The 20,333-nt window shown below is 43.9% G+C and overlaps 1 protein-coding gene across 2 annotated transcripts in view; it reads left to right on the top strand.

Moving 5' to 3' along the window:
* The window catches only part of EXOC4 (exocyst complex component 4), a 380,270-nt gene that overhangs the window by 168,320 nt on the left and 191,617 nt on the right, over positions 1-20,333 (top strand). For both annotated transcript variants that reach the window (XM_034063300.1, XM_034063301.1), the window contains exon 10: positions 17,372-17,468. In XM_034063300.1, the coding sequence (XP_033919191.1) occupies positions 17,372-17,468 (97 nt within the window). The remainder of the gene's footprint in view (positions 1-17,371; positions 17,469-20,333) is intronic.

Below are 20,333 nucleotides of genomic sequence, written 5' to 3' on the forward strand. Positions count from 1 at the left end.
TCTATGTTCTATTTCCATATCAAGTCTGTAGGTGTAAGTTACTGCCTCTATCTATGATATCTGTGCAAGACAGCTTTTCCTTGCAGCTCATCTACAGTTTTGATGATCTTCAGTATACTCATTTCACTTTGTCTTCAGTGTTATCCCAATTAGATGCTTGGTGTCATCAAAGAAATGAAATTGAGCCATCCTGCTGGCTTTAAATTAAGGAAGTTGAAGGTTCCATTGGGAACTGACTGTATCCAATCAAAAGCAGCAAGTAAATATCTTTGGCTTGTAAATAGTTGTAAAGAAGAAAATGAAAATCTTAAATAGGAAAACCTAGTGAATGGGTGCTCCAAAAGTGTTCAACTAACCCTTACAATTGATTTTGCTAATAAAAGGCAATTCCTTAAGAATAACCAGACAGAAGAGATCCAGCATTTCTTTATCAGCAGGGAGGAGGACAGACGCTGGATTTAAATGAAGAGAAATAATTAAACTGCTGAGGGTAAGCAGTTAACTGAATGGATACAAGCCTTTTGGCTGTTATTTTGTGTGTAACTAAGCATAGCATGGAGTTAACTGAAAATGTACTCATTTATGACAAAGTTGTAGGCTGCAGCTCTCTTTCACATAAAAACAAATCTTGCATTGGTTGGGAGAACAGGAGAGAGGCCTCATGGCCCCAAAGGCAACAGATGTGGGTCTACTGCAGGATCTGTAGAGGGTCGTTGTTATATAGTTATATATTGTCATAGTTATTTCACAGGCTCATTGGTGACCTGAAACTCATAGAATCCCAGACTGGTTTGGGTTGGAAGGGCCCCTAAAGCTCCTCCAGCTCCAACCCCTGCCACAGGCAGGGACCCCTTCCACTGGAGCAGCTGCTCCAAGCCCCTGTGTCCAACCTGGCCTTGAACACTGCCAGGGATGGGGCAGCCACAGCTTCTCTGGGCACCCTGTGCCAGCGCCTCAGCACTCTCATACTGAAGAACTTCTTCCTAATGTCTAACCTAAATCTCCCCTCTTTCAGTTTAAAGACATTTCTCCTTGTCTTATCACTGCAGTCCCTGAGGAAGAGTCCTTCTCCAGTATCCTTGTAGGCCCCCTTCAGGTACTGGAAGATTGCTATGTCTTAAAGGTATTTGTGATAGAGAAGACTGGACATACTGCAATGTGTGTTTGGTTTTTGAAACGGGTTGATCAGAGCAGTTTCTCGCCCTGTGTTGAGTCCTCAGCTTACTCCTCCTTGCAAGTCTTAGACTTCTGTCTAAAACAGAGTCTTCTTCCTCTTGCTAAAGCCCCTTTTCCCAAGTGTGTGCATGGAAAACAGGGACACGTCTTTATGGATGTAAATAGGTGATGGTGTCCCCTCTACTGAGGCTCTGAGTGGCTGGAGGCAATGCCAGCTCTGGGCTGGAGGTTACATTACTGCCTGGCACGCTTCTGTGCCTGAGCTAATAACCCTGTTCTCAGTGCAGTATCTATAGGAACTCATCCCTGTAGATATATCCATAAAGAAAACCGTTTCAGTTGAGTCAACACCAACTTCTGCAGTATCTTGCCTTTTATAAGGATTTCATTGCATGAAGTCACTGCAGATCCTAACATTTTGTATAAATGACCCAGGTAGTGAGCAAATGCCCTCCATTCTTAAGAGAGTTTTGACTTTATGTAGTTCTCTGGTTTATGGTGTGGATCTGGATGCTGTGAAACACTGCAGTGACAGATGATTTTGTGCTTGAGAACACTCAGGATGTCTCCTCTGTTTTACTCTTTTGGTATGTGACAGGGAGAGCCCTGGTCCATTGTCATGAGAATTCCTGTTGTGTTTCCTCTTGGCTGTGCCAGTGCAGAACAAACCACTCCTGCTTCATATCCCAGCTGTGCTGAAACATCTGGCAGTGCTTGAAATGGAGGTGATCTCCCATTGTTCTTATCCAAAGGGTTTCAAGCGATGAGAACAATAACTACAGTATCACAGTTGTAAATCAGTGTCCAGTTGTCCAAGGTGGATTCAGGAGAGCATTTGATTTCATCGAATGAATCATAGAATGGTTTGGGGTGGAAGGAACCTTAGAGCTCATCCAGCTCCAACCCCCTGCCATGGGCAGGGACACCTTCCACTAGAGCAAGTTGCTTCTAGCCCCATCCAGCCTGCCCTAAGCAAAATGTTGGGGAGACTTTGAAGGTGAATTTAGCTGTTAAAGGACACACAAAGTGTGGCATAAGTGGTAAGCGTGGAGGAGAAAATTGAGATGTTCTGAATTATTTCCATATTGAGCCATTTTGTAGTTTTTTTGGTGGCAAGATTCAGACCTTTTGTGCATGTGAAGAGTTAAAATCAGTTCTTGACAGCCAGGCCATGAATGCTGCATAGGCATTCTTGCATTTGTTTTGAACTTTAAAGAAACAACAGGCTGATTAGTTGGAGCAGGTTTTCCCTCAGGCAAAACTAAAGAGTGTAATTTCGTTACAAAATAAAGTGCTGGAAGATGAACTGGAGTTGGAATTGATGGTTTTTTCCCCCACCTTAAGGGATTTGACATTTCTATTCCTTGACATTTCTCTCATTGTTACACTGGCTGCTTTGTGCTGCTTTTATTTCCCCTCCCCTGGTGAAAGTGTAGCTGTCTCCTTGAAGCTTGGAGTGTCTTTTCTTGTAGGCAACACTGTAATAGTTTGAATTAGTTCAACAAGCAGATGGTTGGAAAAGGAAGCTATGCTCTTGTGTGCAGCACTGGGACATGGGACCTATTGGCAAAGAAAGAATGAAGCAGTAGCCCTTGAACATGGATGCGCTTAAAACTGGTGTGAGGAAAAGATGTTATGTGATAAAAAGATGTGTAGATAGTAATGGGTTACTCAGAGGTCTGATGTAAAGTGCATAAAGTATGTCAAAAGTAGCACCTGAGACATTTTGTTCCTGGAGCCCATTATTTAAAGAATAATGGGTGTTTGTATGATGGTTTTCTCGTTTCAGCTGCTTCTCTTCATTCTTTGCAGTCCTTGAGTTCAGTGGTAGCACAGCAAACCAGCTCATGTAATGCATTGGAAGGCTTTGTCATTTAGACTTCATTGTGAGGCGCTGGCACAGGGTGCCCAGAGAAGCTGTGGCTGCCCCATCCCTGGCAGTGTTCAAGGCCAGGTTGGACACAGGGGCTTGGAGCAGCTGCTCCAGTGGAAGGGGTCCCTGCCTGTGGCAGGGGTTGGAGCTGGAGGAGCTTTAAGGTCCCTTCTAACCCAAACCAACCTGTGATTCTGTGAAAAGAGCAAACAGTATTTTGCTGATACTCTTATTCCTTGAACTCATCTCTAATTTTATGTATGGTTATGAATTTAGATGGTCTGTAGATGAAGGTGCATCAGTCTAATCATGACTGTCAAGCACATGGTTTTCAGGCTCCTTCGCTTGCTGATGGGGTGCAGCCTATACTGTGGATTGGTACCTGTTGCTGCTCAGCTACAGCTGAGAACTTCTTTCTCAACACCCAGCAGTACAGCACCTTCCCATAGGAGTACAGTAGAGATCTCCAAATTGGGTGGGAGGTGGGAAACCTTTTAGATCTGCAACTTCTCCTGTGTTATGGGATCCTTTGTATTACCCAGTGTCGCTCCAAATAACACAGCCCTTTCCCTGTGTTATAGTTTGGCTTTTCTCCATTGTAAGTAGCCCTTGTAGGGGATAACGGAGCAGGAGAAGTGCTCCCTGAATACTCCCTGCATCAACTAAGGCTTCTTCTGCTTCCGATTCTTTCTTGATGAAGAGTAGGTTTCAAAGTTGTGTGGCTGTTTGAAGCTGAAAGGTTAGGACCACAGCAGAGGGGGACCTCTGAACTCAGCACTCCTTTCAGATGCAGAATGGCTTACATCTATTTTTAAAGAGAGAATGGGGGGTTTGCAGACTGCAGCTAGAGGTGGTACAACACAGCTTGGAGATAGCGTTGTCCAGGCTTTCCAGTGGTACTGAAAGAAGCTTCCACACTTGAGGAAAGTAACCCAAGGCATAGGAATAACTTCAGTTTGTGCCCAGTTCTCTGCCTTCTTTTATACTTTCCTCTTGTTATCAAGTGTGGTTTTTGCCTCTGCAGATTCTGCTTGCTCTGCATTAGTGTGCGCACTGCTGCTTCTTGTGGTTGCACAAAAGAGCACTTATTTCTTTTAATTGTGAAATTAGAATACAAAGTGTTCCAAGGTGTAGGTAAGACTTTCCCAAGCTGTTGATGGAGCCTGCTGAATCAGCAGAACCCATAGATTAGTTTAGAATCATGGAATGGTTCGTGTTCGAAGGGACCTTAAAGCTCATCCAGTTCCAACCCTTGCCATGGGCAGGGACACCTTCCACTGGAGCAGCTGCTCCAAGCCCCTGTGTCCAACCTGGTCTTGAACACTGCCAGGGATGGGGCAGCCACAGCTTCTCTGGGCACCCTGTGCCAGCGCCTCAGCACCCTCACAGGGAACAGCTTCTGCCTTATCTCCAACCTGAACTTCCCCTGTTCCAGTTTGATCCCATCACCCCTTGTCCTGTCACTACAGTCCCTGATGAAGAGCCCCGCTCCAGCATCCCTGTAGTCCCCTTCAGACACTGGAAGCTGCTCTGAGGTCTCCACGCAGCTTCTCTTCTCCAGGCTGAACAGCCCCAATGTTCTCAGCCTGTCTCCATACAGGAGAGCCCCTGGTGATCCTCGTGGCCTCCTCTGGAGTTGCTCCAACAGCTCCATGTCCTCCTTATGTTGAGGACACCAGAACTGCACAGGGTGCTGCAAGTGGGGTCTCACCAGAGCAGAGCAGAGGGGGTTTATTTTCGGATGAAGCTGAAACATTCAAATTTGACTTCTTTATCCTATGGCTTTGAGTGCTTTTGGGTAAAACAGTTGTTTCATCATGTACCTTTTGAGCTGTTCTCATCCTTCCTAAATGCACAGCAAAGAAGAAGTAAAACATAAAAAACTCTCTTTAATTTGATTTCTGTAAATCAAAGCTCATAGAACTCCTTGGCCGTTGCTTAGGAGATATCTGAAGTTTCCTGCCTATAGAATTGTACAGAAACATTATATGGCAAGGACTGGTCATGCTTTATGCTGGAGTTTGTTAGATTAGATACAGCCTGATCCTGACATCTTGGCTCCTATGAAACTGGTTTATTAAAGCCGTCAGGTTATTCCAGTGCTCGCAATGGCTTTGATTAAGCACTGTATTAGGGTCATATCCTGGAATAACAGGATTTTGAAATCCCTGGCTGCATTTGAAAGAACTGTGATTAAAGTTCTCTCTCTTTTTCTGCAATTGCTAATGTCTGCTGAGGGTTGTGTTGCCCTCCCTTTTATTGGAGCTTGAGTTCTGCTACAGGCCCATGTGATTTGATGCCAATATCAGGGGCAGTCTCCAGGGGAAAACAGTTTTGCATTAGAATGCAAGAAGGAAAAGATGTAGCAAAATTAACACAAAGGTCTAGAATGACAGGTTGGTTGTTTCCTAAAGTCTAATTCATCTTTGATTGAATTTCAGGCAAAACAAAGCAAGGAGGATAAGGAGGTGGGGAACCCCATCTAAAAGAGATTATGGATGAACAGGTTGAGAAATGCTGCCTGACAGGTCATACTTGGAGCTATCTGCTAATTTCTGCTGGCGCAGGGAGCTGTTGTGTGCATTTTGTGCACTGGCATGGACAATCCATTCTGATTCCCTTGGGGAAAACCCATGTTATTAGTAGGGATCATTCTGCGTATTGCTGGGAAATGAGTTAATTCACACTGGTGTATGCACAGATGAGGAATAAGGATGTTCTTTTGTTGTTAGGAATTTATAGGTGCACCACAGTGTTGAATAACCAAATAGGATTTATTGTGCCTTGGTTTATGTGCCAGATCTGTAATATTTTCAAGATTTGTCAAAAGATTGGCAAATTTATCTTCATCAGAAGTCATGCATTCATTAAGGAGTGGAAAACAGCTCTCTGACAGCTGTTCTGGACAACATGGTGGTTACTGTAGTCCTAGCAATGTGCTGTTTCTAAATCCTCTGTTTCCTTCCTGTGTGCTTGTGTTAAAAAAAAGAGTACTGTCATATATAGGTACTTCTAGAATACCATACTATGTTTCGCACTTTTTATAGGATCATAGAATCATGGAATGGTTTGTGTTGGAAGGGACCTTAAAGCTCCTCCAGTTCCAACCCCTGCCACAGGCAGGGACCCCTTCCACTGGAGCAGCTGCTCCAAGCCCCTGTGTCCAACCTGGCCTTGAACACTGCCAGGGATGGGGCAGCCACAGCTCCTCTGGGAACCCTTTGCCAGCGCCTCAGCACCCTCACAGGGAAGAGCTTCTGCCTTATCTCCAACCTGAACTTCCCTGTTTCAGTTTGAACCCATCACCCCTTGTCCTATCACTACAGTCCCTGATGAAGAGCCCCTCTCCAGCATCCTTGTAGCCCCCTTCAGACACTGGAAGCTGCTCTGATGTCTCCACACAGCTTCTCTTCTCCAGGCTCAACAGCCCCAGTGTTCTCAGCCTGTCTCCATACAGGAGGTGCTCCAGTCCCTGAGCAGCCTCGTGGCCTTCTCTGGAGTTGCTCCAGCAGTTCCCTGTGCATCGTATGCAGGGGAAACCAGAACAGGCTCCTCTGGCTTTGATCAGGTTTGTGTGTTTCAGTTTCCCAAAGGGGAATTGAAGGTGACTCCAACCTTCCTTGGTTAAAGCTCTTTTGAGAAATGCTCTAGACAAAAAGGAGCAAAGCTTTTATTCACTGTTCTTAAATTCATGCTCAGGCTTCAGCTCTCCACTTAACACAGAACATGGGTTCAATTTACCAAACTGCCTGCACCACATATTGCATTCACTGCCTGAACCAGCTTCTCCTGCTTGTTTCTGACCAGCCGTCATTCCCCTTCATGTACTCCATAGCAGGACTTGAGTACAAGAAGCTGATTTGGAAGCAGTCACGTAGCTGGTGCACAGACATATTGTTCTGCTGGTGTTCCCATACCCAATCCTTTTACACTCTCCTATACTGTCTTGTCTGAGCTCCAACACCATATGCATTTAAATAAGTTGCTCTTTAATGTTTCAAAACCTGATTTATTAGTTGCTCACACTCCATCTGCCTTGAAAAACTGCAGGGTGCCTTCACTTTCACAGCCTGCACAAAAGGTTGAGGTTCAGTTTGACTCTACTTTATCATTTGATCGGTGTGTCAGCCACATATGTAAAGTCTCTTTACAGCTACAGGAATGGTTTCAAGCTCATACTTTTCTTTCCCCTCTTTTTCTCCCCTCCCCAGGCACTGTGATGAATGTATTTGTCAACTTGAATATTTACTGTTTTGTTGGCTTCTCTCAAACTACTCTGTTCAGATAGAAGCTCTTCCAAAGCATGGCTGTGGCATCGTTCCTTATCCGAAGCCAGAAAACATGCTAGAGCTAATGGACTGTGATTACTTACACACTGCACTCACTTTTCAGCTCTTTGTTTTCTCAGCTTGCTTTATCTTATCTCCTGTAGCAGTAAATGGCTTCTACCTGAATTTTTTATACTCCTGACATGTTTCCTATTCAGTTTTAATGTCACGAGAACAAAAAGCCCAGCGAGCTCACAGAGAAAGCAAGTGAAATAAGACAAAGAGATTTCTTGACATAGAGTCATTTATTGCTTTTATGTTCTTATAAACTGTTTAACTCTCAAACTTTCAACATTCCATCTTCCTTTTGAATGTTAGAAGTTCTTTTAGATGAAGGAATCGGTAGTTCATAGAATCATAGAATGGTTTGTCTTGGAAGGGACCTTAAAGCTCCTCCAGCTCCAACCCCTGCCATGGGCAGGGACCCCTTCAACTGGAGCAGCTGTGTCCAACCTGGCCTTCAACACTGCCAGGGATGGGGCAGCCACAGCTTCTCTGGGCACCCTGTGCCAGCGCCTCAGCACCCTCACAGGGAACAGCTTCTGCCTAAGAGCTCAGCTCAGTCTCCCCTCTCTTGGGCAGGTTCAAGCCATTCCCCTTGGCCTGTCCCTACAGACCCTTGTCCAGAGCCCCTCTCCAAGTCTCTTGTAGGCCCTTTAGGTACTGGAAAAGAGTGCTAAGGTGATTTATTAGCTGAAGTTACTAGATGGCCAGCCCAGTAACCTTGCCAGCACAGGGCTGAGAGTTTTTTCACTTACGTATTACAGGAATGAAATGTGATATACTTCATAACCTTTAAGGTCGCTTTTCTTGGGTTTTTCTTTTCCCCTCACTTCACATCTGTTTTTCTCTTAATTCCCACCCCATCTCTCTGTCAAAGAAGAAAAGTGTTTACAAAGAAACAGATCTAAGCACATAGTCTGTGTGTGTTTGTGGTGTACTTGCCTTACAGCAGTGTTGGTATCTCCTGCATAGAGTTCAGTGCGATGCCGAGTGATGGGCAGACTGGAAGCTGGGAGCAGTCGATTGCCCTTTGAAGCAGTTAATCCTCTGAGAGCTCCCTTCCTATGAGCCCTCTCCCCAAGGACTGACAGCAAGTATTTTACAAGGAGTTAACCACCTAACTCCCATTGATTTTGGGTCTCATGTAGTGCCAGTTTCATCATCTCTCTGATCTCTGTTGGTGTTGGTAGAAGGTAGATTGCTGATGTGTTTTTAAATATCTCCCGATGAGCTGGTGTATAAGTTCACAGTTGCCATGAATAAAAGTGTGTGATTAAGAGAAGCAAACAAGAAATGCAGCCAGAAACCTTTGTTAAAGTGTGTCTCCCCTCAAGCAAAGAACTAATCAAGTATTGGTCAGAGCTTATTCTTGTCAATTTTGATAGCACATGGCTGTTTTTGTCTTGTCTGGTGCATCTCACTTCCCCCCCATTGCAAGAGAGCAAGTAGGAGCCCCATGTGCTGTGTCAGCAGCAGATAGGTCACTGCCAGAGGCAGGAGCCGTGTTGTGCTCTCACTACTGCAGTTTTGTGGGTGAAGGGGACAGAGGGAACTTACAGTCATGGGCTACTTTGGGTTTGGAAGGAACCTTAAACCTTATCGAGTCCCAACCTTCCCTCCCTCAGAGCTCAGCTCAGTCTCCCCTCTCTTGCGCAGGTTCAAGCCATTCCCCTTGGCCTGTCCCTACAGGCCCTTGTCCCAAGCCCCTCTCCAGCTTTCCTGCAGCCCCTTTAGGCACTGGAGCTGCTCTGGGGTCTCCCCTTCAGGAGCCTTCTCTTGTCCAGGCTGCCCCAGCCCAGCTCTCTCAGCCTGGCTCCAGAGCAGAGCTGCTCCAGCCCTCGCAGCATCTCCATGGCCTCATCCGTACTTGTTCCAACAGTTCTATTTCTCTTAAGTTGTGGGACCCAGAGCTGGACTTGCTACATAGTAGTAGAGAGAATAGCCTGCCTGCAGTAGTCCACTAGATGCCACTAGAAGACGAGATCTCTTTTGTCCAGTCAATGGAGTCCCAAATTAGTGAGTGTTTGAAGGGCTTCCTTGGATAGTTTTGTATCATTCAATTATAAATAACCTTTGCTTTGCTATGGATTGACAAGTTTCAGTTCCAGTTGCATTGACAGACCCATAACATCTCCCATGCATGGTTTGTAGAAGTCCAGCATGAAGGGAAGAGAACATGGCTCAGAAGCAGCAATTTATCCACCCCAAGTTCACTTAGAGCAGTGCAAAGTGCAGTGTTTTGAGGCTTCAAATGTGATGTTGTTCATAAGGAAGGGTCTGTGGAGCTGCAAGTTTGATGATTATTTTCTGTAGATCTGGCTTGTAAAACGAGCTGGTTGAAACATGGGGCTGGGCACTTCTGGGGTTTCTGTTGTATTTGTTCATGTGGATAAACCTACTCGACTTCAGGGAAGACCTGCCTAGGTCTGTCATGCTGCTTATAGAGCTGCCTATCTAAGGTGAAGGCTCTTGAAGCACTCCCGGAAGCTCATTTTAGGTGCAGGATGCTGGATTCCCTTGTGCTTTCTTCCCCAGTGGAGATGGGTCTGGAGAGTGGATCAGATCCTTGCCCATCCCTTCGCCATCCCTGGAATAGGGAAACAAATGCTGAGAGAGCTAGTTGCTGAGCCCTTTATTCCAGCACTGCACCATGTGGGCTCTACTGTATCAGGTGTCTTAGAGCAGCTTGAAAAATAGCCTGAATGCACTGGAGTTTGGTGATTCAGAACATGCAAAAGGATCTTAGAGAAGATCAGGTATGACTGTTTCCTTATAAAAGGAACTTGCACGTACATGCCAATACCTTGGATCACTGCTGTGTATCAGTACAGTAACAACAGGATGTGATGCTTGTTGTATGTGACTGTGCTTAAGGGGGTGCAACTGTGAAACAATGGAGTCTTCATATATAGAAATATATAAAAAAGCAGACTTCCATTATAAACCTTCTTAGTCACTGTTCTGTAATAGCACAGATCAATCACTGTTTTGTATTGAATTCTGCCTTATAATAACCTGCTCTGCTCAATTTGAGCAGCTTTTGCTTTCTTCCCTTTCATGCTAAATCAAAATCTGGATTTCCATACATTGAAGATGAGGGGCAGATAATAACTGTTGTTGATCACCACATAATCAAGAATCTCTGGGAAGGACCATGATATCTAAACTTACTTCTTTTCTCCTCTAAGTATTGCTCAGATGCTCAGAGTGGAGGAAGAGGCATTGATTCACAAGCTGTGTTGATTGCTTGATTGTTGTGTCTTCGAAGCCTCTTTCAGTATTCTTTTGATGGTTGCATGGATTAGCATGAAGTGGCTCGCTAGGAGCAGAGCTTTGAGCACAGAGAGGTGCCCAAGAACCTGTTTACCTGTAAAGTTTATAGTTGGGAAGAGATGAGTGAAGTTGTCCTGTGCTAATGGAGGGTATAGGAGGGAAGAGAGCACACAGCGGTCCTATGGTCCTCATGATTTCTGGGTGCTTGCTGTTTCCATTGAGACCAAATTCATATTCCTTGGATGTTCTTTATTAACTAGCCAGTATCTTTGTGTGAGAACATTTTGTGTCTGATAGGATTTTAAGAGTACAGGGCTGAAGATGAAATGCATTAAGACAGACAGAGCTCCAAAACAATTAGGTGATGTGTTACGGTGTTCTGAAGTGCCAGTGTAAGAAATCTCACCCTTTAAAAGTACTCTGTTGGAGACAGAGAGAGCTTTCCTTATGCTGTTGTTAAAAAGAAATTGCTTTACTACTTGCTATGGTTCTAGAAGTGCATATTATGAGATGCTGAGGCTGCCTCCTCTCTGATGTCTTCATGTCATAGAATCATAGAATCACAGAATGGCTTGGGTTGGAAAGGGCCTTAAGATCATCCAGTTCCAACCCCCTGACACAGGCACTAGACCATATCACCCAAGGCTCTGTCCAGTGTCCTTCAAGGAACATTGGACATCTCACCTCCCTCCCTTACTCTCCATCAAGAGAGTGAGCAGTGTGTGATTCCTCTTCAGATACATGGAAGAGTAGTAACTTACGTATAAATCTTGGACCTTTGTGGAGAAAATTGTTTTAAGTTAAAATATAAGTAAACAAACCCCTCAAAATCTAGGAAAACAAAATAGAAACACTGTTATATTGTCTCTGTAGCTTGGTATCATCAGCAGATCTTCTGAGGGTGCTGGATCCCACACCATCTGTGTCACCAATAAAGATGTTGAACAGGATCAGTTCCAACACCAGCCCCTGAGAGACACCACTCACTCCTCACTGATCTCCATGTGGACATCAAACTGTTGACCACAACTCCGAGTGTCCATCCAGTACCTTATCCACTGAGTGTTCCATCCATCAAATCCATGTCATTCCAGTTTAGAAATGAGGATGTGTTGCACAACAGTGTCAAAGGCCTTGCACAAGTCCAGGTAGATGATGTCTCTCTCTCTTCCTGTATCCACCAACACTGTAGCCCCATCATATAAGGCCATTCTATTTATTAGGGATGATTTGCCATGTTGGTTGTCACCAATCACCTCCTTACTTTCCATATGGCTTAGCATAGTTTCCAGGAGGATCTACTCCATGATTTTCCAGGGCATTGAGGTGAGACTGACCATCCTGTAGTTCCGCCAGCTCTTCCTTTTCTTTCCCTTTTTAAAGATGCATGTGACGTTTCCCCTTTTCCAGACGGTGGGAACTCCACCAACTGCCACAACTTCTCAGATCGGATGGATAGTGGCTTGGCAACTTCATCCCCTCTATCAATGATGTATATTGAAATCTTTAAAATACCAGGCAGAATGGCAAACTTAAAACCCTCCTAATGTTTGTTCAAACTTTAAATGCATGCAGAGATTCAGGCGTTCTTGGTAGTCTAATGCTTTTTCATCTTGAAGCATGACATTTTAGGCTCCATTTCAGCTGCGTTACTAATGGACCCCTCTCCGACTCCCACTTGCAGTGATATTCAGGTGGGCACACTTCATTGCCAGCACAGCGTGAGGATATCATTAACTCCATGACAAATTTCACTTCACCTCCAAGTTTTTTCTTCTTTGTTTTTTGTCTCATAATTTACTACTTGACAAATTAAACCAGCAAGCTGGTGCTCTTTAGAGAAGGAACTGCTGCAAGCATTGTACTTTCTGACAGCTGAGAAAGTTTGGGGTTGTTTTTCCTAGTGCCTATGTAATGTGGATTAAACTTTCTTGCCTTAAACTAAAGCAAAAACCCAACAAACCCTGCAACCCAAATGAGATGTGTGTGGTGTAGCACTGCAGAAGCAATGATGTATACTCGGTCCAGACTCTTATTGGAGTGCTGAGTAGGCTGTGATGTTGTACATCAGTGAGCATGGATGCTTAGTCCTGTAGTCAGTGCTTATAGTGAGCTGTCATGGCAATGAAGTTGAGCACTTACATTCAGCTGGAAATCTTCACTGGCAATTAGGTTTTGCAGCTCTTTTTCCCTAATGAGGTGGATGGTTTTCTTCTCTTGGAGGTTGCTCATGTGGATGTGATGTGTGTTCCGGACAGCCCAGCAGTACAGAATTCACATGCTCAGCTCTGGTTTGAGATGCTCTTGATAAGGAGAAAGAAAATAAATCAAACCAAGAGTAATTTATTTCCCAGTCTTGATCTGGTACCTGTTTTCTGTGGAGCTGCCTGGTGTTGGTTTCTTAGGATGAATGATCATTCACCTCCCTGCAAGAGATGCTCTTAGTAGGAATCGATAGAGATGAAGGGATGTTCATGGTGTGTTTTTATTGAGATGGCTGTTGGCTTTCCAGCACAGGTTATTGTCTGCAGTTGTGATGTTGTATTGACTGGTCAGTGTAAATGCACAGTTCAGACCTTGATGTAGTCAGAGGGAATCTCTACTAGAAAGAGCTGGGCTGGTTCAGCCTGGACAAGAGAAGGCTCCTTAAGGGGAGATCTTAGAGCAGCTCCAGTGTCTGAAGGGGCTGCAGGAAAGCTGGAGAGGGGCTTTGGACAAGGGCCTGTAGGGACAGGCCAAGGGGAATGGCTTGAACCTGCCAGAAGAGGGGAGACTGAGCTGAGCTCTTAGGCAGAAGCTGTTCCCTGTGAGGGTGCTGAGGCGCTGGCACAGGGTGCCCAGAGAAGCTGTGGCTGCCCCATCCCTGGCAGTGTTCAAGGCCAGGTTGGACACAGGGGCTTGGAGCAGCTGCTGCAGTGGAAGGTGTCCCTGCCCATGGCAGGGGTTGGAACTGGATGATCTTTAAGGTCCCTTCGAACACAGACACCATTCTGGGATTCTATGGTGATTTGCACTTTAATATACAATCAAAGGTATCATAAGCTCTCTTCTTCAAGATGCAACTTTTCTCCAATGGATATTGTAACAAAACTAATGTGTTCTAAATTGTGGTAAATGGAAGCATTTGATTTCCTGTGCTGTGGCTGGGCATGAATGGAACTGTGCTGCTGTTAAGGCTGCATCAACATGGGGTGCATGGAGGTATGATGACAGCTTTGAGAGAGGTAAAGAAAAGAGGAGGATGCTTTCATTAGGGAGCTGTTCCAATGCTGGGTTCTTGTGGTGTGTATGAGGTATCATAGGATCCATCAGGTTGGAAAAGCCCTTTAAGCTCATCCAGTCCAACCATTCCCAGCCCTGCCAAGGCCACCACTAACCCATGCCACTGAGAGCCTCATCTCCACTGTGTGTGAACACTTGCAGGGATGGTGCCTGCAGCCCTGCCCTGGGCAGCATGTTCCAATGCCTGAGCACCCTTTCCATCTGGAATAAGATTTACATCTCTGGGTATTTTTCAAGGTAAAATATTTAAATACAAACAAAATTACATTTCCTCATAGCTTACACCTACGTGTAAAGCATTAATTTTTATTAATGGAAAGCTAAGAGTAGAGAAGATGTAAAAGCTTCTTTTTCTTTCAGTGCCAGTGTTCAGTTCTTCTCAAATCTATCATCATATGGCCAAGCAGATAAGACAGATTGTTTTATTCCTTCCTGTGGAGCTTGTCCCAGTCAATAATATTGATTAGTGCAGGGTGACTTGATGTAACAAGAATAACACCCTGTTCTTAATTCCAGCCTGTATTTCCTACTTCATGCCTCAATAGCTCATGCTTGGATGGATTCTTCAATAAGTCAGTTAAGACACAGACCCCACTGGAAATTGCAGCTTTGACATTAATCAGGGAAATGAAGAATTTTCTTTTCCTGGATGTTGCTCCTCTGTTTTTTCCCATGACTAAAGTGTCCCATTGTGGAAGTTAACTTTTAAAATGGAATTCCAGAACTTTTAAGAGCTACCTATTTCTAAAGACAGTCACTAAAACTGTATGCACTCTGTCCTGAGCTGCTGCTCTCTGCTTCGTGAGCCCTTATGTTAGTGTAGGATCAAGAAGCTTCATGTTCTGATGATGTTTGTTTGATGTTCTAATGATGGTGTTTGAGAGCTGAGTCAGCCTGTGGGAATACTGTGGCTGTAGATCATAGAATGATAGAATCCCAGATTGGAAGGGACCTCAAGGATCATCCGGTCCAACCTTTCTGGGCAAAGCATGACCTAGAGTAGATGTCCCTGTCCAGCTGAATCTTAACAGTGTCCAGCATTGGAGAATCCACCACTTTTCTGGGGACATTATTCCAGTGACTGATTGTTCTCATGGTGAAAAATCCTCCTCTCATGTGCAGTTGGAATCTTCTCAGGAGTAACTTGTGCCCATCACTCTTTGTCTTTTCCTTATCAAAAGGGAGTTCCCATCTTCTTTGTAGCCACCCTTTAAATACTGGAACATGGTGACACGATCTTCCTGAGCCTTCTCTTCTCCAGGCTGAACAATCCCAGCAATCTTAGCCTTTCCTCCCACGGCTTCCCAGTCAGCTTTGTAGACCCTCTCCAACCTGTCTTCATCTTTTATTTGTAGAGCAGGGACCAAAACTGAACCCAGGATTCCAGCTGTAGAATACTGACTACAGTATTCCAGATGTGCAGAATTTGTGAGGATTTCCACAAGGAATTTAATGCTGTCCTTTTTAATGGGGCAGCAGTAAAAGTATTCAACAGCATCTTAGAATCTACACCGGTGATGAGAATTCTTGTGCAGAATACTCCTTACCTGGAGGAACCATTGAGGGTATGGAAGAACCAGTGTTGCTGATCTGCCTGCTCCTTGAGTACTGCTGTGAAGTTGCTAACAGGAGGAGGGTCAACGAAATCAAGTCCCCAAAGAGCTTTATTTGTAGATCGGTTGCAGTTAATGACTTAAAACCAAGAAACTTTGCTTAGAAAAGAAGCTTGGGTTCACTTGCTCATCGGTTGTGTTCCTCCTCTTGCACCTTCCAATCTGGAGTCATTCTTCTTTGCATTTTAAGGCAGACAGATGTCAGAGTCAAAAAAAATCAATGATCTATTGGTGATGTTTTGATTTCAAGCACTTTGTCATTTTTCCTGTCTATAAAGCTATCACAGTAATGTGATTAGGTTCTGTATTTATTAGTATTCAGTCATTAAGTAGAGTTCACATGCAAAATGTCAAGGAATTAATAGAGTATTTGGGATACACAGACTTTGTCTAAGTTTGGCGTTCTTTGAGTTTTTTTTATCCCAGACTGGAGTAGGCAGGTTTAGTTGTAAGATGATAACAGCAAGCAGACCTGGGCTTAGTAACAAAGGAGCATCATCAAAATAGGAGGGATGTTCTGCTGTATTGCTGCCAGTTTCGGGATGAGATTGTTTTCTGCTGCTGTCTTGTATAGGGGGCACCTGTTTTCCTAAAGAAGTTTCCTTCTGGAAGGGTAACAAGTGACTTTATTGCTACCAGGGAATAAAGGGGTTTGAGGAAACTGAGATTTTTTCCTTCCTCCTCTTTTCTCTCTCAGTATCCTAATTTACAGCATTTTGGTGTTAGGAGCTGCCTGTGGAAGTAACTGTGGTTTTGTGGCAATTATATGAAGGTGGGTGTTTTCATCACACTTGAAGCCTGCAGTCTGGGCCTCAAGTGTACACATAATGCTGTCTGAGCTTGTGTTTTACTACCAAGGCACATGCCAAACTCAACCAGTTCATTGTTCCCCTTTGTACTCAACTGGAACTTGGGCAACAGAGATTTCTGCTAGGGAAGTAAAAGACTTAGTGTAGGACATGGACTATTGAGAAGATTCAGTGGTGTTATATATAATAAAGAAGTTAAAATGTCATGTCACTATTAATCAAAACCAAGCTATCTTCCAGTAGATTGAATGGTGGCATCGTCAGTCAGAGGTGCAGGAGCTTTCCATAGAGCAGTGTGGAAGCAGCAGTGAATTGCTGCTGTTTGAACCCTTTCTAAGCGCTGTGGGCCTCAAAATAGATATTAGCCACACTTACCAGACTTTGAGTGTTTATTGCACAAGGTAAAAGCCCTTGTGCTTTAGAGAAAGGATGATTTAAGTGTATACTCTGTGCTGTGGGTTTGGTTTGGGGCAGTTCCAGTAGCTGCTAAAGTCACTGAAACTTCAGGCTGGAAGTCCCCAATGAGAGGTGACTTTTTGAAGAACCATGAGTTTTGAAGAACGATAAAGTTCAAGTGTCTTAATGGTATCTGGGCATCTCTCATCTGTGTGATTGATGGTGTTGTGTTAGCACCTCCAGTCCAGTATGTTGGACTTCAGCCCATTTCATGTGGTGTGGCTGGGAGACTCTTCTGCAGTTGCAACTCAGTCCTGTGCTATAGAAGACCTGAATTTACCAGTTTTTCTGCAATCCTGTCACTAACTTTGGCAAGAGGAGCCCAAAATAATGTATAAATACTGTCTGTATCGTTGCTATTGCATTAGGAGTGCTTCCTCTGAGCTGCACAAGGATAGAAAGAGCATATCTTTGCCTTAATTACAGATCTTTCACCAGGAATGAAGCATTTAATGCATGTTTAATTATCACTTACTAAATGCTTAATTATCGCTTACTCTCTCAAAAATCAAGGGATGTTCAGATCTGTTAGGCAACTTGTTCCATGTTATTTTCCAGGAGGACCAGATGATAACTTAATTGAAGGTGGCGGATCCAAGTTTGTCTGCAAACCAGGGGCCAGGAACATTACCATCATTTTCCATCCCCTCCTCAGGTAAGACAGACTTTCTACTTGTTTCTACAGGTGCAAAGAAGCAGAATTAATCTTTGTTCTTTATGGGCATCTTGCCACTTCTGAGATAACATCCCACAGCAATGGGCTTGCTGTAAAGTTGTTGATGTGCACATCTATAAGGTAATCACTCATTGAGCTTGTTGTCGATGCTCTGTAATCTTTCTCAGTAGCATACACCAAGTGGGATTCCTTGAAGGGGTGACCCTGTTTTATTGCTGACTGTCCTTTGTAGAATCATAGAATGGTGTGGGTTGGAAGGGACCTTAAAGCTCACCCAGTTTCAATCCCTGCCACGGGCAAGGACACCTTCCACTAGGGCAGGTTGCTCCAAACCCCTGTGTCCAACCTGGCCTTGAACACTGCCAGAGATAGGGTATTCTGCTTATTAAAAAGTCAGAAGGATACTTTATGAACTGCAGGGTAAGTTCATTCTTTGATAAACCCACTATGGTCTATGGACTGCAAATTCAATGCCTGATTTCAAGTGCCCTGCCAATTGCTAACATCTGCAGAGCTCATCAGGTACTACTGGAACTTTAAACCTACGATAAGCCTCTTCTCACAGAGTCACTCACCTCTGATACTTTAATTTCTCTCTTTTTACTTTGCAATTTACCAGTTCAGCCTCTTAGTTTTGCCTGAATTAAATAATATTATGTTTTTCCTCAGTTCATGTCAATCTTCCACCTCTGCTTTTACCTTGTAGGGTTTTCCTTTATCATCAAACATGTCCTTTCCTATTCAGCGCTGGCATGAGAGCATCCTTGAGAGCATTTCCCTCCTTGGCTCTGTCTGTATTACTCACTATCATGAGTCACTTGGGCAGGAGGGCATGTCTCTCAGTGCTAAAACCCAAGCAATAATAAAATAGTAATAAAAAGTAATTGGAATCTGATCCCCAGAGGAAGGAATATCCTGACTGACGTCTCAGTAACTGAGACCTGTGGTCATTTATGACTTTCTAGAACTTAAAAATACAGATACAAAGTGCATAAATTCCTTTGAATTTGAATTTCTGATGTCAGGACAGGAGATATTAGAATCATCTTGAGAACAGCTACTTTTGTGAGGACGCACTCCCATCTTTCCTTGACCAAAGGACATTGTACATTCTCCATTTATTCCTAGGTGCCCATAATGGAATGAATAATTTCATCACCATATTTTGTTTTAAACTCTCTTTTGTACAAAAGTAATGTGCTAAAAAATAAATCATCTGCAGCAAAATTTATAGTTTTCAGCCATTTAACCATGAGGAAAGGTTTACAATGGTTAAGATGCAATATGCTGTTCAGAATATGACCACTGAGATATGGGCTTCAATCCCTTAACCTTTAATGAATTTACAGGCTTCTTTCAAGCACCAAGGGGGGTGATGATGCTCTTATTTCTATTGATGAGATACTTGACATTGATTTGGAAACTGGTGGAAATATTTATTTCTTTCTCTTTGCTTTCCTGCTTAATTTCCCCCCCTTATCTTGGCATCCAAGTCAAACAGGAGTGCTCTGCCTTAAGCAGCGCTTCTCACAAGTGCTTCACTTTCATTACCAGCTTGCAAGATGGGCAGTAGAAATAATTGGCCTCATAAAAAATAATTGCTTCAAGATGAAGGTATCTGCTTGCAACATATTTTTCATGCCAGCCATCTGCAGCATCTTCACTTCCTTGCACTGAGTAGTTCATCAATAACTGCATGAGGGGGAGGAAAAGACTCTGTGACCCAGCTTACCCTTTTCTCACTGCAGAATGGGGTGAGTTTGGGTGTAGGTGAAGACTGTAGAAACTCCTTTAAGGTGATTTAGCTGCTTGAATGATCAACAGAGTAAATAATGTGAGTCCTTGCTGTATTCAGTTTAACTCGTGATCCTCAGCCTTGGCATGCGGGTGGTGCTTGGGATCATAGAATCATAGGATCATAGAATAGTTAGGGTTGGAAAGAACCTTAAGATCATCCAGTTCCAACCCCCCTGCCATGGGCAGGGACACCTCACACTAAACCGTATCACCCAAGGCTCTGTCCAACCCGGCCTTGAACACTGCCAGGGATGGAGCATTCACAACCTCCCTGGGCAACCCATTCCAGTGCCTCAGCACCCTAACAGTAAAGAACTTTCAAGCCGTTACCCCTTATCCTCTCACTACAGTCCCTAATGAAGAGTCCCTCCCCAGCATCATTATAGTCCCTATTTCAGATACTGAAAGGCTGCTATGAGGTTTAAATGCAGTGTACCTGGCATGACCATAAGACTGGGTTTCTTTTGCTGATAGTAATTCCCTACAGGGAATTCTGTTCCTGATGGGAGTCAACGGCCATGACCTGTCCTACCAGCACACTGCCTTACCTATTGGCTCCTGTTAAACTTGGCCCTATGATGCTGGCTGTGCTGGTGAAAAGATGAATATGGAGGATTTGCTTACAATGTTGATGTTTACAATGAATTCTAGCACATCATCTTCTGTGTGTGTTCCTTGTGTGTTGCACTCCTTGTTGATTAGATCTTTGTCCCCCTTTCCTAGACATCATTGTTTAACTGTCAAGCTCTCAAGCAGGTAATTGCAGCAGAGTGTGAAGTTTTCACTTACTTCATCTTCTATTTGTTGTTGTGGTTACTTATAGCCTGTCTCAGTTATCTTCCTTCCATGTCACTTGTACAGGCTTCAAATGAATCTGTTTTGAATTCAAATTGATCAATATTTTATTTAGAAGTTGGTTTTTTTTCCTTATCTTTATCAAATTCACATAAATACATTGATTGAAGTTTCAGCTGTGTATGGCTGAGCTGATTTTATTAGGAAGCTAAATTCTTCTCAAAGTGTTAAGCTAACTGGATCACTAAAACC

Source organism: Melopsittacus undulatus, chromosome 5 (assembly GCF_012275295.1).
Source record: "Melopsittacus undulatus isolate bMelUnd1 chromosome 5, bMelUnd1.mat.Z, whole genome shotgun sequence".
NCBI lineage: Eukaryota > Metazoa > Chordata > Aves > Psittaciformes > Psittaculidae > Melopsittacus > Melopsittacus undulatus.